The sequence below is a fragment of the Heptranchias perlo genome, chromosome 18, assembly GCF_035084215.1.
Source record: "Heptranchias perlo isolate sHepPer1 chromosome 18, sHepPer1.hap1, whole genome shotgun sequence".
Classification (NCBI taxonomy): Eukaryota; Metazoa; Chordata; class Chondrichthyes; order Hexanchiformes; family Hexanchidae; genus Heptranchias; species Heptranchias perlo.
In genome coordinates this window covers 44,198,519-44,215,061 of record NC_090342.1, presented here as the reverse complement: position 1 = coordinate 44,215,061, position 16,543 = coordinate 44,198,519, and the positions used below count along the sequence as shown (strand labels likewise).

General features: G+C 43.7%; 1 protein-coding gene across 1 annotated transcript; it reads left to right on the top strand.

Moving 5' to 3' along the window:
* Window positions 1-3,168: 3,168 nt before the first annotated feature.
* On the top strand, window positions 3,169-16,333 carry LOC137335012 (prosaposin receptor GPR37-like). Its single transcript, XM_068000107.1, has 2 exons — window positions 3,169-5,335; window positions 14,758-16,333. The coding sequence occupies exons 1-2, from the start codon at window positions 4,223-4,225 to the stop codon at window positions 15,571-15,573; spliced, it is 1,929 nt and encodes a 642-aa protein (XP_067856208.1). The 5' UTR covers window positions 3,169-4,222; the 3' UTR covers window positions 15,574-16,333.
* Window positions 16,334-16,543: the final 210 nt, after the last annotated feature.

The window sequence follows — 16,543 nt, the reverse complement described above, 5'->3', positions numbered from 1 at the left end:
CCTGTTGGTACCCAATGACTTTCAACCAATGAACCACTAGCACCAAGACATGTCAGGTCACTCGTTTACTCACTAGCATCGCAGGTCTTTGCTAACAATGGGATTACACACAGGTCCACATAAACCAGGACAAACTCCATTCCCTGGCCACCGACTTCATCTCTCTCCCTGGCCGCTGACTAAGGCTGAAGCAGACCGTTCACAACCTTGGCATCCTATTTGACCTTGACATGAACTTCTAACCACATATCCGCTCCATCACCAAGACCGCCTACTTCTACTTCCGTAACATCGCCCATCTTCATCACTGCCTCAGCTCATCTGCTACTAAAACCCTCATCCATGGCTTTGTTACCTCTCGACATGACTATTCCAATGCTCTCCTGTCTGGCCTCCCATCTTCCATCCTCCATAAACTTGAGCTCATCCAAAACTCTACTGCCCGTATCCTAACTCACACCAAGTACTGTTCATCCATCACCCTTTTGCTCGCTGACCTACATTGGCTTTCAGTCCAGGAACGCCTTGATTTTAAAATTCTCATCCTTGTGTTCAAATCCCTCCATGGTCTCGCCCCTCCCTATCTCTGTAATCTCCTCCAGTCCTACAACCCTTCAAGATCTCCGCGCTCCTCCAATCTTGCCTCTTGTGCATCCCTGATTTTAATCACTCCATTATTGGTGGCTGTGCCTTCAGCTGCCGAGGCCTTCAGCTCTGGAATTCGCTCCCTGAACCTCTCTGCCTCTCTCCTTTAAGAAGCTCCTTAAAACCTACCTCTCTGACCAAGCTTTTGGTCACCTGTCCTAATATTTCCTCATGTGGCTCAATATCAGATTTTGTTTGAAAATCGCTCCTGTGAAGCACCTTGAGGCATTTTACTACCTTAAAAGCACTATATAAATGCAAGTTGTTGTTGCTTTTATATCTAATTTTTACCAATAAATTCCCACTTATGGGACCAAAACATTACTGACAATTCAAAAGGATTATCTCTGTTACATCCATCTTATCCCAGGTCTTTCAACTGGACAGATGTGTCAGATACTATGATTGGCAGATGTCAATTAGTTTTATGAATGCCAGGTACTACACTTATCTTTTCTGATGCTCAGTTCATGATCAGGACACTGAGGCTCGAATTCCAATTGTCCCAAGGCTCTTCCTGCTCTTTAGTGTGTAATGGATCTTGTAACAAAAAGACTACTCAGCCTTGAGAAGTCTTGCTCAGACCTGGCCAAGCAGGCAACATCTCCTTTGACCTTTGGTAACACCAGGATAGATACAGTCCTTTGAGTTTTAGTTTGCAACATTCAAGGAGTAACCTTTTGTTTTACAGAATGTCTGTAGTGTAGTTTAGAATTGCCAGCTTTCCCACAGTTCTCTAGGATTTCCAGCAGAAATTTCCTCCAACTAAATATTGGGAAGACCAAAGCCATTGTCTTCGGTGCCTGCCACTAACTCTGTTCCCTAGCCATTGACTCCATCCCTCTCCCTGGCCACTGTCTGAGGCTGAACCAGACCGTTCACAACCTTGGCGTCCTATTTGACCCTGAGATGAGCTCCATCGCCAAGACTGCCTACTTCCACCCATTGTAACATCGCGCGTCTCCACCCCTGCCACAGCTCATCTGCTGCTGAAACCCTCATCTGTGCCTTTGTTACCTCTAGACTATTCCAATGCTCCTGACCGGCCTCTCACCTTGCACCCCCTGTAAACTTGAGGTCATCCCAAACTTTGCTGCCCATATCATAACATGCACCAAGTTACGTTCATCCATCACCCCTGTGCTTGCTGATCTACATTGGCTCCCAGTCTGGCAATGCCTCGATTTTAAAATCCCTAACTCTGTGACCTCTTCCAGCCCTACAACCCTCCGAGATCTCTGTGCTCCTCCAGTTCTGGCCTCTTGTGCATCCCCAATTTTAATCGTTCCATCATTGGCAGCCGTGCCTTCAGCTGCCTAGGCCCTAAGCTCTGGAATTGCCTCCATAAACCTCTCGCCTCTCTCTCTCCTCCTTTAAGACACTCCTTAAAACCTACCTCTTTGACCAAGCTTTTGGTTACCTGTCCTAATATCTCTTTATGTGGCTCATTGTCAAATTTTGTCTAATAACGCTCCTGTGAAGTGCCTGGGGACGTTTTACTGCGTTAAAGGTGCTATATAAATGCAAGTTGTTGTTGTCGTATATCTCAGAGCTTCACAGCCAATGAATGGCTTTTTGAATTGCAGTCCTCCTTGTCAGCAACTGCAAAAAACAATTTTCACACAGCAAGATCCTACAAAAAGCAAATTAGATAAATGACCAGATAATCTGTCTTTGACTGAGGAAATACTGTTGGTATCAGAAGAAACCTGTGCTCTTGAAATAGAGTCATGGGATCTTTTACTGACACATTAACAGGCAGACAGGGCCTTGGTGTAATGTCTCATCTAAAATATCATCCCCCCGACAATGCAGCACTCCCTCAGTAAAGTAATGCATTAAGTATCAGCTTAGACTATATACAGAAGTCTTAGAGTGGGCTTTAAACCTATAATTTTCTGACCCAGCGACTGCTATCAACTGAGCAAAGCTGACAATTTTATATTGTTTTTATGAATTCATATACAGGGCAAAGCAGTAATTATACATTTCTACGTTGAATTCAAAACTAACTCATATATGATTTAGAAAGAAAGAGAAAATAACACGTGAATGGATAATAGTTTTCATTACAGTTTGTGCAAACCGGATGGGAACTCTGATGATTCTGTTGTATAGTTAGATGGGCGGTTCTTTAGTGTAGCCTGTGTGTAGATCACACCAATTGTGGTGATGTTCCACGCAAATGGAGCATATTCCATGTGAATTATCAGTCCAAGTACTGCCGAATCCCAGAATTGTCCTTGAAGTCTCTCTCCTGCAACCCTTGACACATTATGATACCTCTGGGTCAGAACCTTTGGCAAACATTTTTTGCTCTATTTTAATAAACATTTTCCAATAAAGGAGCAGAGCTGGGGAAGGGAAATGTGAAGCTCAGATCAGGTTGTGGTTGTGCGTTCGCTTCTGTTGCAATGACTTTCCTTTCACAGGAGGGAGCTGTTGGCACATTATCCGGGTGAAATTGTTTCTTGGTGATTTGAGACGAGTGTGCTTATACCCGAGGGCTCTCACTGTGCTCCAGGTGGATGTAGAAGAGGCTGGTGCCCAGACTTGTGGCAGGTAGAATGAAAGAGACGCTGGAATGATGGGAATCTGTGGTCAACCCTCCGCAGTCAAAAGGGGCAAGTGAAGTCATTCATTTACACCGATATGGGGGCTGGGGTGAAACGTGTGGCATTTGCAAGGAGGAGGGGGAGAAGACTTGTTTGAAAATATTGATCCTTCAATTCTAATGTCCGGCCAACCTGTAAAATCTTTTGGTTTGAGTGAAAAGTGCCGATCGAAGCAACAAGAGTGAAGCCGTTGAAAAATCGTCGTGGAATCGTTCTGCTGGTTGGAAGGTTCTTTCGAGATAAGTGGGGAAAGTCTGACCCCAGCTGTTAGTGTGCGGATCGGTTCCTGATTGATCTCTTCTGACAGATCAGGACTGGGGAGATTCCAGCCGCCAGGGGAACATACCAAAGTCCACAGAACGTACTCCACACACACGGACCGGCGCTCTCTCGCTCCTTGGACACTCTTTCCCCCAAAAGTGTTTGCGGACCCATCCCTGGCTGGTTCGGGTCCTCCCCTCAAGCCCGAGTGGGACAAAGAAGTTTGAACGCTCCCCGATCCGTGTGCCAGACCAAAAAAAAGACGGTTCAAAAAAACGACACCATGCACAAACCGTGCCGGCTGCTACGTGAAAACGAAGCGTAGGAGCGATTAGAAAGGGAGAGGTGAGCTACACCTAGGGACAATCTACCAGAAAATAAAATGCAGAGAGAGCTGTGGGTGGGGAGATAAAGACGGGAGCAGGAATGATCCTGTTGCTCCTCAAGGATGCTCAAACTTGTATTTTATTGATGCTGGAACCGCCGCTGGGTTTCCAAGAAGCCTTGAGTTACCGGGCAGAATACTTCTGACAATGTTTTAAAACTCGAAGCACGAAGCTGCAACCTACCAGTATCTTAATATAAGAAAAACGGCTCCGATGATACCGAGTTTTGGGCTCCTGTGAGATGGGTAAGGACCAGATGCCTTTATAAATATTGTACTTTCAAATCGCCTCTGTGAGCTGAGCAGCAGTCGGAAGATGCAGTGCTCGGTGCTAGCCCTTGCACTCTGTGTAGTTTGGGCTACCTCAGCAAGACCGAATCAGGTCCAGGTAAACAGCACTTGGACTGAGGAAGATGAAGTCATAGGGGTTTCTCCTGAACCAACTGTATCTAAACTTGAAGTTACTGGATCTGTGCTTGAGCCGGAAGACGGGGATGGTGCAGACTCTGGGCTGGGGCATGAGTACAATTCACCGAGTAACCTTTTGGTGTTAATAAAGCATAAGGGAAGGGATTCTACTTGGTTGCGTTTCAACCAGACGTTGGTCAATGGCAAACAGTGGTGGGAAAAGTCAAAGTTCTCGAAGTACATCCGCGAGAATGCAACGGAGAACGTTCCCATGGACAGTGGGGCAATTTTACAAAGATTTGCGGGGAAACGTGGCACCAGACACAGTGAATCTCAACATGAAAAGTTTGATCCTGAGATACCTGCTGTCATGGAAACCAGAACAACTGGATATAACCATTCACGGGACGTGAGAAGGCGACAGGATGGGATTTTCCAAATGAGCACGATTGCAAGGTTTAAAAGGGGAACAAGTGGGATTGAAAACAATGACCGAACAAGAGGTAAAAGTAAGAAGAGAGAAAAGGGTAAACATTCTCATATTCTCAACTCCACGGGGTCAAGCGAGTTCCAGTATATCCAGGAGCAGGAAGCTGCTCCGCTGTTTCTCAATACATCGGCAGATCGCTCTGACACACACACCAGAATGGAAGGATTCCACAACACCTCCAATGGCTTTATCTTGGAGGGTGCTCCGGCAGTACTACCTGCACAAGCACCAGGGAGGAGACGCCAGCTGAAGAACCCCTTCTACCCTGTGACCGAGGACTCCTATGGGGCCTATGCTGTCATGTGTCTCTCCATTGTCATATTTGTGATTGGGATTATGGCAAACCTATCCATCATGTGCATTGTCTGCCATAACTATTACATGAGGAGTATCTCCAATTCACTGTTGGCCAATCTGGCTTTCTGGGACTTTCTCATCATCTTTTTCTGTCTGCCTCTGGTCATATTTCATGAGCTGACTAAAAAGTGGCTGCTCGGAGATTTTTCCTGTAAGGTGATCCCTTATCTTGAGGTGAGGAATAAAAAAAACAATCTACCCAGGCATTAATGGAATTTTACACACATTTTGATACTAACTGTGACACTCGCACACCCTAAACGTTTAAATCAATATTTTTTTTTAAAAATATTCATTCTTAGGATATGGGCGTCGTTAGCAAGGCCAGCATTTGTTGCCCTTGAGAAGGTGGTGGTGAGCCGCCGACTTGAACCGTTGCAGTCTATGTGGTGAAGGTACTCCCACAGTGCTGTTAGGTTAATGTGCCCTGGAGGTCCAAGGACTCCTGAGTACTTTTTTAAACTGGGTCCCACACCGGGCTGGAGTTATTCGCCGTATAATGATGTGAGACTGCCTGCTCCAGACGTTCTCTCATTGCTCCCCTTTGGGATTGGGTCAGGTCCCAATTCTGGAGCTATACTATTACTATAGCATTGTTGCAAAGTGGCAACTGCTTTACAGAAATACAACTTTTATTAGAAACGCAGCCTTAAAGTGTGGTTATGCAATCACCGTGGACAGCAGAATTCAAATACCTAATGCAAGAGTTAAAGAGAAGTCAATACCAATACAGGAAAACTGAAATAAAACCCAAAAATGGAAATACGCAGCAAGTCAGTCAACTCCTGAATGAAAAAGATAGCTTAATGTTTCAGGAGCACTTTAATCAGAACTGATGTTTAAACAATATATTGTACTACAACAGGAAGTAAGGCAGCTTCATTAGTGAATTGAATAATATGCTGCTTCAAAGTTGCTTTATTTTATCTTGCTTTATTTCAGTTTCCTTGGTAACGACATGACAGGGAAAATAGCTTGTCCGTTCATCTGCCTTGTGACATTAAGCAGGATGTTATCATCTAAAATAATAACTCCCATACTAATCACTCTGCTACAACAGTTTATCAACCTTATATAAATAGTGTGCAAGCTCAAAATTTACATTCGGCCCCACCTGTCCTGTAGGTTTACTTATGAAAATGCATATGTTGTGTATATACAATAAGATATTAAGATTGCCTCTTGTGGACTGATTTATGTTAGTAATATTATAACAGGACAAGGTGTCCAAGCGCAAAGAGCCAATCGGCACCCATCGATTCTGTTAAATGACTCCTGAAGTGAAATAAGACAGAATTAATTCCATGTTTTACTGGTAATAATGGGGAATGGCAGGAGGATGCTAGCCAATTACTGACTAAATGAGTCGGTGTTTTATTGAGCTGAAACAGATAATAGTCTTAAAGGAATCCTGTCTCATTGATGCTCAACTTTGCAAATTAATTCAATGCGCTTGTATTCCGGCCCAATTCAAAATCTCTTTTAATTTCTATATAGGATCCATCCATAGGCTGCTGCAGTATGACTTTAACTGCTGTACGTCAACAAGCCTCCATAAGTGTGTCAGACACAACACTATTGCTTAACAATACGCTTTCTCATCCAGTGTTCTTAGAGATTCTGAATTATCTGAATTATCAAGTGGACTTTATTTTTTTAACATAACGCCTTCAAATACTTAAAGTTTGAGATGTGCAGTTTAAAAAGTTAAGAAGAGAAAAAAAAATCCGCTTTTCTTTTCTGAAAGCGCTGGGATATGGTTCTGTGGACATCAGCCCTCCAGTACCTTGCCCACTGGCAGGCCTAGCTAGTAAGAGACAAGTCCGACCCTTTGTGCATTTTCCAACAGGGGTCAATGAATCGTGATCAGAAGTGGGAATCCCGGCTGATTTTCCCTCTCCTCCCAAGGGCAGGGAAACAATTGCAGAGATTTCTTAATTCACCACAACAGAAAGCTTCATCACATCGTGAAATGAATTAATTCAAAATAGTTTCAGCATTTAATTACAAAGATGGATCTAAAATATTGCTTCTTTGCCAAGGTCTTTTAAATAATATTTTTAATACTCGGATGGGTCTAAGGTCACATAAGAAGAGTGCCGTAGCTGTCGATATGTAGGTTGTCATCTTCATTCCCACCACTAATGCAAATGAATGTTTCTTTGAAATGAGCTTTACTACTATTCTACGGACATTCAAAGAATCGTACTTAAAATGTTCAAGGTTACATGTCAGATCATATTGAATCAGAAATTATCATTTCCAGTCATAGAATTACAGCCCAAACAGAAGTTGCCTGACCAATTTCCCCCCTCCCCCTTTCATGCACCCGCCAGAATAACCCACCACATGTTCCTCCCCCTCCCCCCTCCGCAATTCTTGTCGGCTAACTGCACGCAGATCAAACTTCAACAGTACGAACATAAGCCCGTTTAGCCCATTCAGCCTGTCCCAACATTCATCTCACAATATCTCGCAATACAACCCACAGCATAAAAAATACAAAATGACATGAACTAAATTAGTGCAGAAAATATATGAGATTGACAATTAGTACACATCTACCACACTGGATAAAAGTGCAAACATATAGGAATGTTCAGAGAGCTTTTAATTTTTCTACCAAATTGATGAGCTTTTTAAATTAAAATATGCATGTTATAATTTCAAGAGGTTTGATGGACAAGTACGATATTAACATTGAGTGGAAGGGTTATCACAAGCCAATGTGGCACAAAGATCTTGACCATGGCCAGATAAACACCGAATGATTGTCCAAATAGTTCTAACATGTTGTACAGTAGGTAACTTCAGATTAATATATATGCGCCTCATGTGCAGCATCACTTCTATTAACAGAACAATATAAGAAAAGGCAGGGATGAGAAAAAAGCATTTGACTCCATTGAAATTCATCCCTCCAGTACATAAATTCTATCAACATGGCATCTAATTGTATTCTCAATGACCCGAATGTTTTTCTATCTGTAACTAGTCTAGCAGAATTTATCAATTTTTGGGTAAAGAAGTTCTTTCTGATATAAGTTCTGAATTTACTTTTCAGCAATTTCCAATTATGTATTTTATCCTGGTGTACTTTAAAGTAATGATCTGGGTTCATCTTATTTACACCATCTGATTTTTAATGTACTCCCATGGGGCCTACCATCTGTTAACTGACTCCTTTCTAGTCTGGAAAACTTAAGCTGCTCCTTATAACAATATAATGAAAACATAATAGAATAGAATAGAATCATAGAAGTTTACAACATGGAAACAGGCCCTTCGGCCCAACATGTCCATGTCGCCCAGTTTATACCACTAAGCTAGTCCCAATTGCCTGCACTTGGCCCATATCCCTCTATACCCATCTTACCCATGTAACTGTCCAAATGCTTTTTAAAAGACAAAATTGTACCCGCCTCTACTACTGCCTCTGGCAGCTCGTTCCAGACTCTCACCACCCTTTGAGTGAAAAAATTGCCCCTCTGGACCCTTTTGTATCTCTCCCCTCTCACCTTAAATCTATGCCCCCTCGTTATAGACTCCCCTACCTTTGGGAAAAGATTTTGACTATCTACCTTATCTATGCCCCTCATTATTTTATAGACTTCTATAAGATCACCCCTAAACCTCCTACTCTCCAGGGAAAAAAGTCTCAGTCTATCCAACCTCTCCCTATAAATCAAACCATCAAGTCCCGGTAGCATCCTAGTAAATCTTTTCTGCACTCTCTAGTTTAATAATATCCTTTCTATAATAGGGTGACCAGAACTGTACACAGTATTCCAAGTGTGGCCTTACTAATGTCTTGTACAACTTCAACAAGACATCCCAACTCCTGTATTCAATGTTCTGACCAATTAAACCAAGCATGCTGAATGCCTTCTTCACCACCCTATCCACCTGTGACTCCACTTTCAAGGAGCAAATATATAATATATAATGGTGTAACATAATATAACCATTATTTTTTCTTCATAGTTCATTACTTTGCACATGAGATCAGTTTCTGATGCAAGTTCTTTTTGTAGCATGTTGACCAAAAGTGAGCACTACACTCTAAGTGCGGCCTGGCCCATACATTGTAAAGCAGACTTATATTGTAATGTTCTGGTTAGATATCCCAGCATCCTATTTGCTTTTTAAAATTGCTTTGCCACAGTGTCTGGACATCATAAGTGAATTAACAGCAAAAAAAGTGAACTTCTGCAATAATATGGTCATTATATTTCTACATATAGTACACTTTGAAATTAGTTAAATGCCATAAAGGCCAAAAGATACCAGGTTTGATCTTTGCCCTGTGATGCATCAGTTGATCTCAGCCAAAAAATTGTTTTGAATGAAGGGGAAAAATGAGCCAGGGTTCGTGCTCTTGGTTACTATCTAGTAATGTGGATGTCAGGTGAGGACAGGATCAGACTTGGTTATGATACAATCTGCCGTTGAATAGCTCCCTACCTTCATTGACATGGGCTTTCTGCTTCTGAACTCGCCAGTCCATGATTAAAGGGAATGGGCAGAAGATCGTAGACGAACGAGTACAGAAGCAGAAAACCCCAGCCATTGTCTAGACTCGCACTCGAAGAATGATCACTCGAGTAAGGAACTGGAGGGTATCGAGTGCCCATGGAGCCATACTCCAGCCACAAGTCAGTGCTTTCAGGAAAAGAGGAGTGAAAGGGAGAATATTTGGGGGGAGGGGGGAGGGATGCAGGGAAGGATGATGTTAAATGCACAAACACATCAAATGGTCTCACAAGTCTTTTCACAGTAAATGTCAGTGTCCAGAATTTGCATGCCTCCAATTATAAATGAAGAAACACAAATGAGGAGCAATACAAAATTTAAAGTGGCAATGTGCAGAATCAATTTTTCTTGCTTATAATCATCAAACTCTCTGTGGGTGAAATTCTTCCTATCAATAACTGTAGTGAAAAAGTGTAAGTCTAGGAATTATCTGAGTCACCTCTTGTTTTCAGTCAGCTTCTGTTTTTCCCTTCTTCCTATGCATAATGTGAAGAGACACTTAACAGGATTGGCTTTGTACAAAGGTGAGCACTTCTTATCGGAAAGTCGGGGTAGGGAAATGTGTCTCAATTCAAATAAAGTGCTGGGTTTAAACTAAACTATAACTTCTATATATAAAAAGGAACAGTGTAGTGAAAAAGAAACCAATACCTACAGAGGCAGGAGTTTAATTTTCTCCCCTCTCCTCTCTCCCCTGCAAATGGAATCATATCTATGATTCAAAGCCTCACAGTGGGCAATACTTAAGTAAAACACCCTGCTTTGAAGCAACTATTTGTAACACAGTAACATTGTGATATTTGCAATTTATACATCTCTATCACTTACACAAAACCTGTAGTCGATCCAATGTAAATACTGTACAGTATGCTGTACCTTTTTTTTATTCGTTCATGGGATGTAGGCGTCGCTGGCAAAGCCAGCATTTATTGCCCATCCCTAATTGCCCTTGAGAAGGTGGTGGTGAGCCGCATTCTTGAACCGCTGCAGTCCATGTTGAAGGTTCTCCCATAGTGCTGTTAGGAAGGGAGTTCCAGGATTTTGACCCAGTGACGATGAAGGAATGGCGATATATTTCCAAGTCGGGATGGTGTGTGACTTGGAGGGGAACGTGAAGGTGGTGTTGTTCCCATGTGCCTGCTGCCCTTGTCCTTCTAGGTGGTGGAGGCTGCGGGTTTGGGAGGTGCTGTTGCAGAAGCCTTGGCGAGTTGCTGCAGTGCATCCTGTAGATGGTACACACTGCAGCCACAGTGCGCCGGTGGTGAAGGGTGTGAATGTTTAGGGTGGTGGATGGGGTGCCAATCAAGCGGGCTGCTTTGTCCTGGATGGTGTCGAGCTTCTTGAGTGTTGTTGGAGCTGCACTCATCCAGGCAAGTGGAGAGTATTCCATCACACTCCTGACTTGTGCCTTGTAGATGGTGGAAAGGCTTTGGGGAGTCAGGAGGTGAGTCACTCGCCGCAGAATACCCAGCCTCTGACCTGCTCTTGTAGCCACAGTGTTTATGTGGCTGGTTCAGTTAAGTTTCTGGTCAGTGGTGACCCCAGGATGTTGCTGGTGGGGGATTCGGTGGTGGTAATGCCATTGAATGTCAAGGGGAGGTGGTTAGACTCTCTTTTGTTGGAAATGGTCATTGCCTGGCACTTGTCTGGCACGAATGTTACTTGCCACTTATCAGTCCAAGCCTGGATGTTGTCCAGGTCTTGCTGCATGCGGGCATGGACTGCTTCATTATCTGATGGGTTGTAAATAGAACTGAACACTGTGCAATCATCAACGAATATTCCCATTTCTGACCTTATGATGGAGGGAAGGTCATTGATGAAGCAGTTGAAGATGGTTGGGCCTAGGATACTGCCCTGAGGAACTCCTGTAGCAATGTCCTGGGGCTGAGGTGATTGGCTTCCAACAGCCACTACCATCTTCCTTTGTGCTAGGTATGACTCCAGCCACTGGAGAGTTTTCCCCCTGATTCCCATTGACTTCAATTTTACTAGGGTTCCTTGGTGCCACACTCGGTCAAATGCTGCCTTGATGTCAAGGGCAGTCACCCTCATTTCATCTCTGGAATTCTTCTCTTTTGTCCATGTTTGGACCAAGACTGTAATGAGGTCTGAAGCCGAGTGGTCCTGGCAGAACCCAAACTGAGCATCGGTGAGCAGGTTATTGGTGAGTAAGTGCCGCTTGATAGCACTGTCGACGACACCTTCCATCACTTTGCTGATGATTGATTAGACTGATGGGGCGGTAATTGGCCAGATTGGATTTGTCCTGCTTTTTGTGGACAGGACATACCTGGGCAATTTTCCACATTGTCGGGTAGATGCCAGTGTTGTAACTGTACTGGAACAGCTTGGCTCGAGGCGCGGCTAGTTCTGGCGCACAAGTCTTCAGCACTACAGCCGGGATGTTGTCGGGGCCCATAGCCTTTGTTGTATCCAATGCACTCAGCCTTGTAATCATAAGATTTACGTGCACAGATAGTTTGATTTAATTGGATTAAGTGAGAAGCACATCTCACTGCCTTTCATGTCAGTTATTTTAAATTACAATTTCAAAACATTTGAAGCACCATTAGCAGAAACATTCCAATTTCTGCAGAAGGGAGTACTGTCATACAGAAAAAAACCTGACTGAAAAACATGGGCAATAGTTCTCTCAGTACTAATGGCCAAGTCTGTTGAAGATTTTTGACTTTGTTTTTGTGTTGATTTAACAAGTTCCCTTGCAGAAGGATGTTTGAAGTTGAGGGGTTCCCTAATGTCACGCACACCCATCATACTGCTGCATAGTTTACTGACGTCCATCTTGTTCCCAACTTATTGCCTCTAGCACTTTGCTAGGAATTAAAAAATAAGCATTATTTGAGTGAATATTTTAAAAATTACTTTCTTAAAAAGTCATGCTCTTAAAGATGCTTTGGAAGATAAGACTGATCAAAGATCAGCCTTGTTCTGTCAGAGCAGTCTGAGTTTGTATGTCTCCTCTCTATTTTACACTGTGAGATGCTTGTGGTCTGTAATATTGATTAATTAATTGACTGCGGAAGTTTAGTAAATTTATTTAATTCATTCTTGGGATATGGGAGTCACTAGCAAGGCCAGCATTTATTACCCATCCTTAGTTGCCCTTGAGAAGATGGTGGTGAACTTTCTTCTTGAATCCGCTGCAGTCCGTGTAGTGTAGGTGCTACCGCAGTGCTGTTAAGCAGGGAGTTCCAGGAATTTATCCAAGCGAGTCCTCCCAGCCTGAGTGAGTCCTCCCAGCCTGAGTCCTCTCAGCCTGAGTGAGTGCTCCCAGCCTGAGTGCTCCCAGCCTGAGTGAGTCCTCCCAGCCTGAGCACACCCGGCCTGAGTGAGTCCTCCCAGCCTGAGTCCTCCCAGCCTGAGTGAGTCCTCCCAGCCTGAGTCCTCCCAGCCTGAGTGAGTCCTCCCAGCCTGAGTCCTCCCAGCCTGAGTGAGACCTCCCAGCCTGAGTCCTTTCAGCCTGAGTGAGTCCTTTCAGCCTGAGTGAGTCCTCCCAGCCTGAGTCCTCCCAGCCTGAGTGCTCCCAGCCTGAGTGAGTCCTCCCAGCCTGAGCCCACCCGGCCTGAGTGAGTCCTCCCGTGTCCAAGTCGGGATCGTGTGTGACTTGGAGGGAAACTTGGAAGTGATGGTGTTCCCATGCACTCACTGCCTCCTTCTAGATGGTGGAGGTCGGGGGTTTGGGAGGTACTGTCAAAGAAGCCTTGGCGAGTTGCTGCAGTGTATCCTGTAGATAATACACACTGTAGCCATGGTGCGCTGGTGGTGGAGGGATTCGATGCTTAAGGTGGTGGTTGGGCAGTATTTTTGGTAAACAGTGTTCTATGTCAGTGCTTGTGATGACATAGCATAAAATGCTACTACAAATGCTACTAAAAATGCAGATTTTTGGGGAAAGTGAAATGAAGGATTTGGAGAGGTACAATAATAGTCACTGGATGCGTTGCGTAGAATGCAGACTTTGAGAAAGTTTTACAGTGGCTGTATATTAGATGTATACATAATATGTGTTACGTGTCACAATAGCACACACACCACATTTAAGCTGATCTGTTCAGAACTTCAAGAAACTTTTTTTAAAGAAAATAATACATTTTCAGTTGAATTTGTTAATTTTGAACCCTGAAGAGTGCCAAACTCTGAGTGTTCAAAGGATGATTTTGGCTTAACACTACAATATAACACAAGAATAGCAACTGAAATAGCACTTTGATTTAAAAGGGATTGTGATAATGGTGTTTTGAACAAAAAAACCATAAGAGATGTCAGCCTTGGCTCAGTGCTCGTACATTCACTTCTGAGTCAGAAGGTCGTGGGTTCAAACCCCACTCCAGTGAGGCTCTAGGCTGACACTTCAGTGCAATACTGAGAGAGTGCTGCACTGTTGGAGGTGCCGTCTTTTGGATGAGATGTTAAACCGAGGCCCCGCCTGTCCTCTCAGGTGGATGTAAAGGATTCCATGGCACTTTTTGAAGATCAGGGGACTTCTCCTGGTGTCCTGGCCAACATTTATCCCTCACCAACATCACGAAACAGATTATCTGGTCTTTTATTTCATTGCTGTTTCTGGGACCTTGCTGTGTGCAAATTAGCTGCTGCGTTTCCCTACAGTACAAAAGTGACTACACTTCAAAAGTACTTACTTGACTGTGAGGTCATGAAAGGTGCTATATAAATACTAGTGCTTTCTTTAGAAAACCTTTTAATGGTCAAATCTGCAGAAAATACAATGTTGAATTTTCCTTTTTAGCAGTTCTGACCTCCCCAAAAAAATTATTTTGAAATTCCCCTTTGGGGTGAACTCAGAGTGTGCAGCATTAGCATACAAACATGTTAACCTGTGTACAATAAACAGGTTAATATTGCTGAATAAAGTCAAATATAACCTTACAAAATGGAAATAAAAATTGCACTTGCTAATAGCACTAACTAATGGTGGACATAGATCATCACTCAACCAATCTGACTCAGGAACGTTTCCCAGTGCCACAAGAAATAATATTGCACCCTTAACATTTTTCTCTTGATCTTTTCTTCGACAGGTTGCTTCCCTCGGAGTCACAACCTTCACTTTGTGCGCGCTGTGCATTGACAGGTTCAGAGCGGCCACCAATGTGCAGATGTACTACGAGATGATTGAGAACTGCTCATCGACAACGGCCAAGCTGGCCGTCATCTGGGTGGGTGCCATGTTACTGGCGCTACCCGAGATTGCTCTTCGGCAGTTGGTAACAGAGGAGGTGGCGGCTTCCGACTTGACTGCTGACCGCTGTGTTGTGAAGATATCTCCTAAATTACCGGACTCTATTTATGTGCTGGCACTTACTTACGACAGTGCCAGGATGTGGTGGTACTTTGGCTGCTACTTCTGTTTGCCCACCGTCTTCACAATCGGCAGCTCCATTGTGACAGCTAGAAAAATCAGGAAGGCGGAGAAGTCCTGCGCCAGAGGGAATAAACGCCAGATTCAGCTCGAAGGCCAGATGAACTGCACGGTGGTGGCCTTGACCATTCTCTATGGGTTCTGCATCATCCCCGAAAACATCTGCAACATTGTGACTGCCTACATGGCCACCGGGGTCTCCCAGCAGACGGTGGATCTTCTTCAGCTCATTAGTCAGTTCCTTTTGTTCTTCAAGTCTTGTGTAACCCCAGTAGTCCTCTTCTGCCTCTGCAAGCCGTTCAGCCGCGCCTTCTTGGACTGCTGCTGCTGCTGTTGTGAGGAATGCGGCCCAAAGTCGTCCACTGTCGCAAGCGACGACAACGACAACGAGTTTACCACAGAACTTGAGCTCTCTCCATTCAGCACAATACGGCGGGAGATGTCCACCTACACCTCCGTGGCAACACACTGTTGAAAAGCTTGGTGCATCTTACATTGACGAGAAGCAAAGCCCCGTCATCGTGAACGAATGTCCCTTTTTGCCATGTTTCAGCATCCTTTGGAAACAAAATCGACAGAACGTCCCTGCCAATGTAGCCCAGACTTATCAAAACACCTTTCAAACTGTATATTGCTGTTCCTAAGTATTACACGCATGCCTGTAAACGAGAAGGTCGGACAGACTGTTAGTTCCCAGAGTTGCATTGTAACATGCTCAAAACTGTGAAACATGGTTGTAGACGAGGAGAAATCTGGGGGTGAAATATAATTTGGAATGGTTTTCATCCATTCACCATGAGTAAAAGCAGTGTTGTACCTTTACGCATAATGTACAAATCAAATTGCCGCAGCATTCTGAGTCAAGGTCGTCTGGTCCCTCATACATGGGTTTGAAGAAAGTTTAAAAACGGAGTCAATGACTGTGATGTGCATAGGGAATAGTAAGGACTAGCTAATGTACTGTATTTTGCTGTATAGTAACTGCAGCTAGCTGTTATGCATTGAATATCTGAAGCTTGTAAGATTTATTGTTGGAAGCTGTGTACACAACTAGTACAAGTGCTGATTGTCCTGATGTTGGCAATCCATTGTTCTTATTTTGTGATGTTGGTTTTGTAATAATGGAGAGAGGTAAGTTGTAAATCACAAATGTCATTTTTTAAAAATTTTCCTCATTCTGGACTCCGTAACCATTTGGAAATTGTGTTTAAAAAAAACACTTAATTCCCTGCAAATAAAACCTTAAGTTAAACAAAAAACGTCTCATTCAGTTCTTATCAATGTGCGTTCCCAGTGTTTCAGTTGGCTGGCTAGAGCGTAGGTTTCCAAACCGGGGGGGGGGGGTCTATGAACTCTAGGGGGGTCATCAAGGGCAATAGGATTTCTGTTTGTCTTGGCTGGCCATACCAAGTACTCTGAGCAGAGTGTCTCGAAAATTCTGTATT

Coding starts and splice junctions, on each gene's coding strand:
- LOC137335012 (XM_068000107.1), top strand. CDS start 4,223: ATGCAGTGCTCGGTGCTAGCCCTTGCACTCTGTGTAGTTTGGGCTACC. Junction 5,336..14,757: donor AGGTGATCCCTTATCTTGAG/GTGAGGAATAAA, acceptor TTTCTTCGACAG/GTTGCTTCCCTCGGAGTCAC.